Here is an 11,841-nt window from a genome sequence, read left to right on the forward strand (position 1 = left end):
CACGGCCTGTCCCCACGGCCTCGGCTCCCCGCGGCCTGCACCCACGGCCTGCCCCCGCGGCCCCGGCTCGACCGCGGCCTGCACCCACGGCCCCGGCTCGACCGCAGCCTGCACCCGCGGCCTGCCCCCACGGCCCCGGCTCCCCGCGACCTGCCCCGCGGCCTGCCCCCACGGCCCCGGCTCCCCGCGGCCTGCCCCGCGGCCTGCACCCACGGCCCCGGCTCCCCGCGGCCCCGGCTCCCCGCGGCCTGCCCCCACGGCCCCGGCTCCCCGGGGGGCGGGGGGCCGCAGCAGGCCCCGCCCGGCGCAGCTTCCGGGGGAGCCGCCGGCCGTTCCGGGCGGGCGGCGGCGGCGGCGCCATGAAGGTGACGCGGCAGAAGCACGCCAAGAAGAACATGGGCTTCTACAAGCACAACTTCCACTTCCGCGAGCCCTTCCAGGTGCTGCTGGACGGCACCTTCTGCCAGGCCGCGCTCCGCAACAAGATCCAGATCCGGGAGCAGCTGCCCGGCTACCTGGACGGCGCCGCGCAGCTCTGCACCACCCGGTAGGGCCCGCGGGCGCCGCCGCTGCCGCCGGCCGGCCCCAGGGCGCAGGCCCGGGGAGCGGGGGGGGGCCCGGGGGGCGGGGGGGGGGGCGCGGGGGTGGCCCGCAGGGCCCATGTGGGCGGGGGCCGCGGCCCCTCAGCCGCTCCTGGGCCCCCGGCGGCGGTGGGGCGGCAGCCGTGGGGCTGTGGGCTGGCGTGGTGGCGGGGCCGAGGGCGGTAGCCGCGGCGAGGAGGTAGCGCTGGGGGCTGTAGTTCTCTTGCAGAAGGACGGGAGCTTCTGTCAGCACCGGCTCCTTCTGCGAGGGTGGGAGAGAGTGTTGAGGGGCGGCAGGGGTGACCCCGGCGTGTGGGGGAGGCCTGGGTGGGCCTCTTCCCGCGCCCAGCGTCGTCTGGGCGAGGTGAGGACAGCAGAGGCGAGCTCAGATCTCTTGGGCAGGGCGGGAATTACTGCTTGTCTGGCCTTCCAGCCTGCCAGGAGGGGGTTGTTTCCAAAGTAGCTGTTCTCAGGGCAGAGCAAGGATGTGCTGGGCAAAGGCATAGAAGTAAAGCATGTAAATAAGTAAATATTGAAGTAAATATATAAGCTGCCTTGAAGTAACCTTTGTTTTTACTTGACTTTGTGTATTGCATATGATAAAATCTCCCTCACCTGGATTTCTGCAATGACAGAATAGCCAAGTGCCCATCATGGAGGCAAGTACTGAAAATAGCAGGGAGATGTATACCCTAGGCTACAAAAGTTAAACACTGAGCCTTCTTGCAAAGCATACAGAACTGGCCCATACTTCTAAACCATAGAAAGTATCAAGTCATGACCTTAGCTGTGAAAGGTTCGGGAATCACTTTGCTCCAAACTGTATTCCAGTCATGTCTAAATGTCACTTCTTGCTTCATTCTTTGAGTGCTATCTACTGGTCTTTTTGACCTGTTTTAACTTTGGGCAGCCAACTCATTTCGTCTGCTTTCAGAATGCTAAGTTAGTGAGGCAGCACCTCAATGGCATGACCAGAGCTTCCCTGAGGAAATGAGCGGGCTTGCCATGAGAGTCTTTGCAAAAAGAACAGGCTCAGGTCTCCACAAAGATTGTCCTCAAAGGCTAAACTTTCTTCTCTGGAAAGAAAAATAGTTTTATTTAGTATCTTGCAGTTATTTTGGAGAGAAATGTAAACTACATAAAAGTTCCAAAGAGGTTTTTGGCATGCTCACCTCTTCTGCTTAATCACCATGCTACCATATCCTTGAACCTGTATTTCAAGCCCATACATTCCTACCACAGTCCACATTTAATAGTAAGACTCAGTGGCCAGAGTAAGTTAGGTTTCATCTCTTGTTCATTTCTGAGTACACAAGCTAGCATCCTCATAGACTGCTACGCTGTCCTGTGTGAACGTCTGCTCTAATTGCTGCCAAGAGGATGATTTTAGGTTTGCGTTTTATTGTTTAGTTGGAACGTTGTGGAACCAGAAACATCCAGATTTTTAATCATATGGACAATCTTTTTTCTTCTTTTGCTTGAGTCGGTTGGATTCTGATAACAAGTTTGAAGCAAGGTGATAGACACCAATACAGATTTTAACTTGCATGCAGTGATTAATCAGTTTGTGCTAATTCAAGTAATTTCATTTTTTTAAGTAGTAGTTCGTATGCTAGGTGGTATCCGAACATAAATGTAAGGACTTAGCATTGTCATTGGTATGAAATATTTTTAAATCATTTAATATAACTTAATGTTACTGGTTAATCTTGTTTGGAACCGAGGAAATCTTGCTGACTTTTTCAGATGGGCTGCTGCTTTCAGATTACTGGGTGCCATTTACAAATCAGAGAGCCTGAACAACTGGGCATTGCTCGTTCCTAATTAACTCACGTCAACCTTTTGCTGTTGTAGAAAGCGTGTAGTTATTTTCTCATTTAGAAATTACTGTTGGTTTTGGTTTTCAGATGTGTCCTAAAAGAACTGGAATCACTGGGGAAAGCGCTGTACGGAGCAAAATTAATTGCCCAAAGATTTCAAGTTCGAAACTGTTCTCACCACAAGGATCCTGTGAGTGGTTCAGCTTGTTTACTTTCCATGATTGAAGAAGGCAACCCTCATCACTTCTTTATCGCTACACAGGTAAATGCTCATGGGAAATGTAACTCCATTTCATTTGAAGCGATCTTTTGATATCTAAGGGTAAGGAAACCTACAGAAACCTCAATTATTAGATTTTTAAATAGCTTGTGGGAACTGATCTTGTAAAGCTTTACTTGCTCTTAAATGTATTTGCTAATTATGAAAGAGGGAATCTTTTGTCTTAATTGAACAGCTAAGTATTTTTACCCTAGAAGGATATTGCTTAGTTTAGCAGAAAGTGTGGAAAACATACTGACTACCTATTGATGTGTAAGAAGACAACTGATGAATGTTAACTTGCGTATTGCTTGTGTGTGCATCCCCTGCCCTGAACTGTTTTGCACAGTAGTCTGGAAAGTGAAATTAAGTGTTAAATGACCATATAACTTCAATTTTAAGAAATTTTGGAGGTTTTAACTAAAAAGTAAAGGTAGAACTTGTGTACAAATAAGAAAGCCAGGTTTTTTCATAGGTCTGTTATTGGGACTGTATGTGTAAATTATATACACTGTATATAAAATGGTTTACAGTAAAATTTTGTATACTTGTGTAACATACAAGGAGTTTAAAATGACTTGTTACAGAAGAAATTATGTTACTTCTTGTGGTGTACTACATAACAATGAATGGGGACTTTTTCCTCAAAAAATGCATATATGGTTATACATGCATGAAAAAATGAAATGTTAATAAATTTTCCATCAGAAGTACAGCTAATCAGAAGGAGAGAAATTGAAAATGAAATTGCTCTGAAAGGCACTGCCAGGTATATCTGCTAGATTAACTTTCTTACCTCTTTGGTAATGTAATTTATCTTCATAGTTTTGTATTGAAAGTAGGTGCATTTGAATTGCAAATATCATTTAATCTCAAAATATTGACTAAAGCATTTAATTTTACAGGACCAGGATTTAGCAAACAAAGTGAAAAAGAAGGCTGGCGTTCCTCTCCTCTTTATTATTCAGAACACTATGGTGCTAGACAAACCTTCTCCTAAATCTTTGGCATATGTTCAGAAGTTGCAGACAAATCAGCTTGTTCCAGAGCACCAAAAACAAAGTATTGTGCAGCTTAAAGAAAAAGAAGGACTAGCAAAGCAAGAAGGTGAAAAGAGAAGAAAACGTAAAAGGGCAGGTGGCCCCAATCCTCTAAGCTGTCTGAAGAAGAAAAAGAAGACAACACAGGAGGGTCAGGAGCCTTCTGCTGAAAAGAAGAAAAGAAGAAAAAGAAAGCGAAATAGGGTTAAAGCAGAAGTGATGCAGTCAGTGCAAAAGAATGAAGAAGAATAAACTCACCTCTGTAAACAATGCAGGACTTGAACATTGTTTGAACTTTGCAAAAGGAAAGGTTAATATGTAATCATGTGAAATCAAGTTGTTTTAATATTAAAACTTTTTTTTTGTAAGGTGGTACTGCTCATTACTGCATCTCAACATCTGGAGGTTATTGTCCTAATGATTTATTCTCTTGTTTAGTAATGGGGTTTGTGCCAAAATATTTAAGAGTTCATTATTCTCTCCAGCATCTTGATTCCTGCCAGAGAGTTTGGTGCATGATCAGTAGCAGTTTTTTAGAAATGCTTTTTGGGTTTTATATGGATTTTGGTGGGATACTAGACTTCTTTCTAAATCTAGGTTGCTATCGTTACTCAGTACAACAAAGACTTTGAGGTGCTGGAGTGTGTCCAGACAAGGGCAACAAGGCTGGTGAAGGGTCTGGAGCACAGGCCTTATGAGGAGCGGCTGAGGGAACTGGGGTTGTTTAGCCTAGAGAAGAGGAGGCTGAGGGGAGACCTTATCGCTCTCTACAGCTACCTGAAAGGAGGTTGTAGTGAGGTGGGTGTTGGTCTCTTCTCCCACGTAGTTAGTGATAGGATGAGAGGAAATGGGCTCAAGCTGCGCCAGGGGAGGTTTAGATTGGATATTAGGAAAAATTTCTTCACAGAAAGGGTGGTCAAGCATTGGAACAGGCTGCCCAGAGAGGTGGTGGAGTCACCATCCCTGGAGGTGTTCAAAAAACGGGTAGACGTGGCACTCTGGGACATGGTTTAGTGGGCATGGTGGTGTTGGGTTGATGGTTGGACTGATGATCTTAGAGGTCCTTTCCAACCTTAATGATTCTTAGTTTTTACTTTCATTAAAAAATAATCCAGCCACCAAGCCAGGAAACATGAATTATTGCTCTCCCCTTAATTGGTTTAGTGTGGACTTGGTAGTGCTAGATTAATGGTTGGACTGGACGATCTTAAAGGTCTTTTCCAACCTAAACGATTCTATGATTCTAAAACTAGTTTTGACAGTTGTTCTGTTACAGAATGTGGAATTGACCGAAAAGACCATAGTATGTTATTTATCTGTATTGTTTGAATATAAAAGTTAACTCTTTTGCAAAGTGACCAGATGCCCTCAAGAATTCTCTTCCAGCCTGAATTAATCTGTGAACTCCATGTGAACTGATATGCCTGTTGTTTATCATCTTTATTTATTAACAAGATCCCGGAGGGCATGTGATTGTGTTGGTATTCCAGATATTATAATGGCATCTCTAGTGTGTCTAGCTTATCTGCAGTTTATTCTTCCTTTTTAAATAGGAAGAATGCAACTTGAAAATGCTGAATCAAAGCACTGGTTAACACCTAATGCCATCACAGTGTAGCACAGCTGTGGAGTCCTGACATACAGCCAGCTGACAGTGATGGTGCTCAGACCCTGTTGCACTTGTTTCACTGCTCTGTAAGGTTATGAACAGAATAGAACTGGGTTGGAGGAGGGCACTGCCAAAATTGTTTTTCCTAAGTAGCTATTTCCTGTACCTTGCGTGTTTGGTGGAATTAGGAGGCAGAAGTGAGTGACTGAGATGACATAGTGCAGGGTTATGCAGTAGGGTACATGCTGTGGCATAGGTGTGCTGTAACAGTGTTCCCAGTCACCTCTTAACAGATTTTTAACTTTTCTCAGTGCATTTCTACTTAACCGAGAGGCAGTTCTTAAAAGGAAAGCTGTTTCTTCACCTACGTGAGTTTAAACCATGTTTTTTAAACAATTCTTCAACCTATGTATCATACGTTTGCAAAGTAGTTCTCACATGTGCGTTATCTGCAGAGGTTCTTGAATGTCTGGAGTACATGCACAGCTATGATGTATGATGTCGTTCCCTAGAATCTGCGGAGATTTCCTCCGGCCAGCACAGGAGAGGTCCTTCAGTGTGCTCTGTGCTTGCAGCAGGGTACGCTGCTGCTGCAGCCCCAGGTCGGGGCCGTTCACCACAACACAGCCATTAGGAGCAGCCTGTGCCTTTATTGTTCCGTGTGAGAGACCACGTGCACCTTGGGAACTGACCATGAGAGATGGAAGCAGCGAGGAAAGGTGCCGTACTCGAGGTGAAAGCTTTAATTAAAAATTAAAACCAGTCACACTCATCGTGGTATTGTTCCTATGTTGATTGCTAATAGTGAGTCCTGAGGAGAAATTTAATATTAAACTCCTAGAAGTTCCTTAATACAGCATATTTGTTCAATGTGCATCGCCTTTCTTAAGCTGCCCTATTCCCTTCTTCTTCACTTATTGGGCACAGTGCCGTATTAATGTAGTTTTGCTTCCCATTCCCCCTTAAATATTGCTTGTATTTCTTCCCCCTCTCCAAACCCACCCGCAGAAAGCTCTGCTGTAAGTAAAGCTTGGAGCAGACAGCAGAGATGGTTCATCTTCAAAATCTCATTCTGAGTCAAAAGTATTTTAAGACCCAGGAACTTTACTATAAATACTGTTTTTAAAAATTGAGCAGAAAACACACCCTAATTATTTACAATAGTCCCTTCCAGTGCAGTTGAAACACAAAACTTAAATACAACTTTTTGAAGACTATAGACAGACAAAAACATAATTGCTGCAAAAAAACTATTTTGACAGTCCTCTAATGACTCCCACCTTAAGGAATTTAAAACAATATTTATCTGTGTTTCCTTAGTATTTTACTAACACAAACTGAGTCATGGTGTTGCCATTGGGAAGAACTGGAATGAAAAGGGAGTGAGCTCTTAAGAGAAAAGCTGTAAAATTTGTCTGCAGCTCTCCTCCAGCGAGGTAAATAACTTGCCTTTCAGTTTTGGAAGAGAGCTCCTGGCCAGGCAACAAGCAGAGGCAATCGGACCATGTGTTGTTACCATTTTGAAATTTGGGGGGAAAAAAGAAAAACCACCCTAGTTTCCAAGTAAAACAAGTCCGCCAGGCGCAAGCTGAGAGGCTGTATTTATACGGTTCAAGCAGCAGCGCTAAGAGCAGCCTGTAACAGCGAGCCTGGCTGGCGTGGGCTGGCTCCCTCCAGGCTGGGCTCTCGTAGCGCCCACCGGCGTGGCTGTGGGTGAACGGTCCTGTGCGGATGCCTGCCAGGATTTGGTGGAGGCTAGAGATGATGCTGGGGTGCCTCCAAGAATTCAGCAACGCGAGTCGCCGGGAGCATCCCTAGGCGTTGTGTAAAACACCCCTGTGGCAGTACCTGTAGAGCTGACTGCTCTTGTAGGTGCTCAGCTCCGCGTTCTGCCCAAAGCCAGGGTGGCTGGTCCCACTCCCTTCTTCATCGATGAACAGTCTGGAGATCTGGCCACCTCTCTAGTATAGACAGGGTCCCCAATGTGACTTTCCTAATGAAGTTTAGAATGGTTTTGCTGTAGCATGTCAGAGGGACTGGTTTGGGTTTTGAAACTACAGAAAGCCAGAGGTAAATTCAAAGGAGCTTGAGCGAAAACTTCTTTGGGGCTGTGGTTTCCTCTTTTCTCAGACAGGATAAATACATCCCAGAATCCTATGTAGTGCCTCACTAAATCATTTTTTTTAAAAAAGAGGGAAATAACCGGTGTTGTACAGTACAATGTACGCCACAAGTGCGGAGTAATAGAAGAAGAAAACAATAATGCTTCAGCCACAGTCTGCAGGGCGTTAATGCTGAATTTAGGACAGAGTCTCATCTACCAGCAGCAGAAGATAGTTACGCAGACTGCCTGCCAATTCAATTGGCTGGATTTATACGTTGGTGTGATCTGGTATTGTACAATAAATCACTCCCTGAGTGTCTGTTAACAACACTAAATAGGTGCATTAATTAGAAGCTTCTGGAACCTAGGATGTTTATGAATCATTAAATTAAGTATGAATATGGTATAACTCGAAGAATAAATACATTCTGGTGGTGAAAGGAAAATAGGATGTCCAGAACAGTCCTACTCATTTGTTTTCAGCTACACTGATAAGGGGAATGACTTCTCCATCAGCTTTAGAGTGTTCCTGGCGTTTCTTGAACATGTTCTGTCAGACACAAGATGATGAATGTCGGAACAATACCATTATTTATACTCATTGCATCTTTCACGTAGAAGTTTCAGAAGCAGCTACTGTATATTTCATACCTTTGTGTGGGCGTAATATCTCACACAGGGAGCAGCCGGAGATACGGGGAATGAACAAATAAGAGCCCCAGCAGGTGTTATCATTTACAATTTTGTGGAGAAAGATTGCAGTGTACCGAGGCAGAATGACAGAAAGCAAAAGTTCTCGTACCCAGAGAGTCAGGAGTGAGAGAGAGACTGCATCTTGTGATTTAGGAGTGGCCTAACTAATGCCAAGAGAGGAGGTTGTGATGTATTTCTGGTAATTATTATGTCTGTGCATTCTGAGCCCCAAATTTGTCTCGGAGAGCTCAGCTGTCTGCCCACGGAGGCAGTCATTTTGTAAAAGTTGCTTCGGCTTGTTACAGAAGAGACGCGCTGGGCTCCCTTGGGGGGACTTTATTTTCCGATTTCTTCTCCTGCAGCTGAGAGGGAGAGCATGCAGCTGTGCTCTGTGTATATGGGGAAACAACGAAGCTGTTAACAAGGGTCCAATCAAAAACAACTCAGAGCCAAGGGCTGGGAGGAAGAAAAGAGACAGTAGATTAGTCACTGGGATTTAAAAGAAACCAAGGAAGAGAGAAAAATACATATGAGGGTTTCTGGGTGTTAACTTGGAGGAAAGAATTGGTCAGTAGTGGAAGGTGAACCAGGAATGGCTTAACTGCCAAGGAGCGTAAGGAACAGAGTAATAAACCATAAAAAAACCCAAACAAAAAAATCTTTCTAATTCCCTTAAGAAAACGTCATTGCCCTTTCTGATTCGGTTTCTGCCTCTTCAAAACAGGGAGCTGGACTGACTAACCTGCTCACAGATCCTGCGTTGATAGCCCGAGACTTCCCGCAGCATGTAGGTCTCATGATGCCAAACACTCCTTGTCTTTATGGTTTTTCAGTATTACACACTTTGCAGCACTGGCAGGTTTGCAGCCAAATCCTTATTCTGTAGAGCTCGCCTGACATTGCGCGTGGCTCACTGCCCAGCACGCAGATACTACATCCAGGAGCAACCTTATTCATGCCATTGTTGATAGGGTGAATCCATGTAGTTAATTGCTCCTGAGGGTACGCGCAGCAATAGCCTGGGATAGAGTAAGGCTCTTCTGGCTGTGGAAATCATGACCCAAAGCATGGTATGGGGTTTTTTTAAGTCTAATCTCCTTCCAGGAACTCATTAGGGGACTTCAAAGTTTCTTGTTGCAGTCTTGACTTCTAGTTGATCCAGAATGATCTTTTTGCCATCCTTCCTCTGAGGCCAAAGATGCTACTGATTTGACTCTTCAGGGCGGCTACTCTTTCAGACTGTCTTGGAGAAACACTGAGGAAATTTTTCACTTTGTGAATTGGCACCCATTTGGACAGGCAGGTTTTCAGAAAAAATGAAGAGAGCAGTTTTCTAGAATTCCTGGCTCCTTCTTTCCACCCCTGACCTCTCTGTCAGCTCCCAAGAATACAAGCAGGGCTGTCCCAGTATGGTCCAAAAATCTGTCTAGCCCAGCATCATGCCGAAAGCTGTTCCTTAGGAATAGGATGAAAATAGACAAAACATTTTTTTGGTACTTCCCCAGATGACTTTCCAACTTTCTGGCAATTTGTTAGGGAGTTCCTGACCCAGGACAAATATTTTTTTTTTAACAGCACACAGTGAATTTCTGTTTCACTAATTTGTCCAGGCTGTCCTTGAGACCATGTAAACTTTAAGCCTCTAATTTTTTGTGGTAAGGAGTTGCACAATTTGAACACATCTTATGAAAAATACTTTCACATGTCTTTTTTGAGTGTACACCTACCAGCTAGCCCTTGTAATGGATGAAACATTAAGCAGTCATTCCTTAGTCATCCTTCCCATGCCACTCGTGACTGCATAGACCTCTGTGATATTTCCACTCATTTACTTCTTTTCCAGGTTGAAGTGTCTTCTGCAGCACCTAACAGGAAAACAGATTTCAACTTATTCAGGCTCACCTGAGAAGATCAGAATGTCTCTGCTTTCTTCTGGATGTTCTTCAAGGAAGAGCATGGACAAGAACAGTCTTGTGAGAAAAGGCACAGGACAGGAACTCTGTATTCAGCTCTTGGTTTGCCACCCACTCCCTGGGTGCCTAGCTGAATGCCATTGCCCTTGGATGTGTCTTGGCTTCTTGCCTGTGGAATGATGGTGTAAATGTTTCCCTGAGCTCCCAAGCTCTTCAGAGGTTGGGAATACTATCATGCACAAGTCAACTGGCTACTGCACCAATGCTGCTGTAAGAGCCCAGTCTTTGCCCAATACATGATAAATCCTAAATAAAACTCAGCCGTACACTAGACTTACAGTTGTATCCTTGCACCCTAAAATTAATATCTAAATGATAATTTAAATAGAATAGAATCATAGGACAGCCCAAGTTGGAAGTGATCTTGAAGGATCATCTGATCCAATCTTTCATGGGAAAGGGAGCCTAGATGAGATTATTTAGCACCCCGTTCAATCGCATCTTGAAAACCTCCAGTGATGGGGACTCCACCACATCCCTGGGGAGGTTGTTCCACTGAATGATTGTTCTTACTGTAAAAAATTTCATTCTTATGTCAATATGAAACCTCTGCCAGTGCAGCTTGTTCCTGTTGCCCCTTGTCTTCTCCATGTGGATCCTTGTGAAGAGAGAGTCTCTGTCCTCTCTGTAGCCACCCTTTAAATACTGAATACAGTGATGAGGTCCCCCTGAGCCTTCTCTTCTCCAGGGAGAAAAGACCTAACTCCTTCAGTCTTTCCTCACAGGGCAGGTTCTCCAGCCCTTTGATCATCTTTGTGGCCTTCCTTTGGACCCTCCCCAGTCTGTCCACATCTTTCTTGAATTGTGGGGGCCAGAACTAGACACAGTACTCCAGGTGTGGCCTGACAAGTACTGAATAGAGTGGAATGATCACATCTCTACCACTGCTGGTAATGCTTCTGTGGATGCAGTCCAGGTTCTGATTTGCCTTCACTGCTGCAGCAGCTCACTGCTGACTCATGGTCAGCTTGTTGTCCACCAGGACCCCCAGGCCCTTTCAGCAACAATGCTCCTCAGCCACACAGGTCTTAGACTGTATTGGGTTCTTTGGTTATGTCGTCCCAGGTGCAGGACCTTGTACTTGTTTTTGTTGAACTTCATACAGTTCTTGCTAGCCCGCTCTTCCAGCCTGTCAAGGTCTCTTCATAAGATGGCTCTCCCTTCTAATGTGTCCACCTCACCACCCACTTTGGTGTCATCAGTAAACTTGGCAAGGGTGCTTTCAATCCCATCGTCCAGATAATTTATGAAAATGCTGAACAGCGTGGGGCCCACTATGGATCCCTGGGGAACCCCACTTGTGACAGGCTCCCAGCCTGAGTGAAAACCATTGATCACCACCCTCTGAGTGTGGCCTGTTAGCCAATTCCCTACCCATCTCACAGACCACCCACCCAATCTGTATCTTGCCAGTTTGTCCAGGAGAAGGCTGTAAGAAAAGGTGTTGAACGTTTTGGTGAAGTCCGGGTCAACAACATCCACTGCTCTCCTCATGTTGACAGAAAATGGTATTTTGTTTTAGAAGGCGATCAGGCTAGTCTGGCATCATTTGCCATTGGTAACTCTGTGCTGGCTCTTCCCAATCACTTGCTTCATTTGATTAGTGATACTTTCTAGGCGGACTCGTTCCATTATTTTCCCAGGGACTGAAGTCAGACTAATGGGCCTGTAGTTTCCTGGGTCCTCTTTTGGGCCTTTCTTGTAGATGGGTATGATAGTTGCCCTTCTTCCAGTCATCAGGGACATCCCCTGATCTCCACGA

General features: G+C 45.4%; 1 protein-coding gene across 3 annotated transcripts; it reads left to right on the forward strand.

Annotated features, from left to right (window-relative positions):
- Nucleotides 1–359: 359 nt before the first annotated feature.
- Nucleotides 360–10,160, forward strand: UTP23 (UTP23 small subunit processome component). Of its 3 annotated transcripts, XR_012830838.1 has the most exons (6): nucleotides 360–547; nucleotides 2,489–2,663; nucleotides 3,566–4,010; nucleotides 5,621–5,677; nucleotides 5,767–6,042; nucleotides 9,950–10,160. XR_012830838.1 is itself a non-coding variant. In XM_075705337.1 (3 exons), the coding sequence occupies exons 1-3, from the start codon at nucleotides 360–362 to the stop codon at nucleotides 3,950–3,952; spliced, it is 750 nt and encodes a 249-aa protein (XP_075561452.1). In that variant the 3' UTR covers nucleotides 3,953–4,032. The 3 variants fall into 3 exon arrangements, 1 of the variants encoding a protein (XP_075561452.1); XR_012830839.1 differs by lacking the exons at nucleotides 5,621–5,677; nucleotides 9,950–10,160 and having other exon boundaries at nucleotides 5,767–5,778; XM_075705337.1 differs by lacking the exons at nucleotides 5,621–5,677; nucleotides 5,767–6,042; nucleotides 9,950–10,160 and having other exon boundaries at nucleotides 3,566–4,032.
- Nucleotides 10,161–11,841: the final 1,681 nt, after the last annotated feature.

Source organism: Pelecanus crispus, chromosome 2 (genome assembly GCF_030463565.1).
Source record: "Pelecanus crispus isolate bPelCri1 chromosome 2, bPelCri1.pri, whole genome shotgun sequence".
In the NCBI taxonomy this organism is placed as follows: Eukaryota; Metazoa; Chordata; class Aves; order Pelecaniformes; family Pelecanidae; genus Pelecanus; species Pelecanus crispus.

Bases quoted from the DNA above. Each gene is read 5' to 3' on its own strand.
- UTP23 (XM_075705337.1), top strand. From the start codon at position 360: ATGAAGGTGACGCGGCAGAAGCACGCCAAGAAGAACATGGGCTTCTAC. The intron at 548-2,488 runs GTAGGGCCCGCG...TTTGGTTTTCAG, and splicing joins GCGCAGCTCTGCACCACCCG to ATGTGTCCTAAAAGAACTGG. The intron at 2,664-3,565 runs GTAAATGCTCAT...TTAATTTTACAG, and splicing joins ACTTCTTTATCGCTACACAG to GACCAGGATTTAGCAAACAA.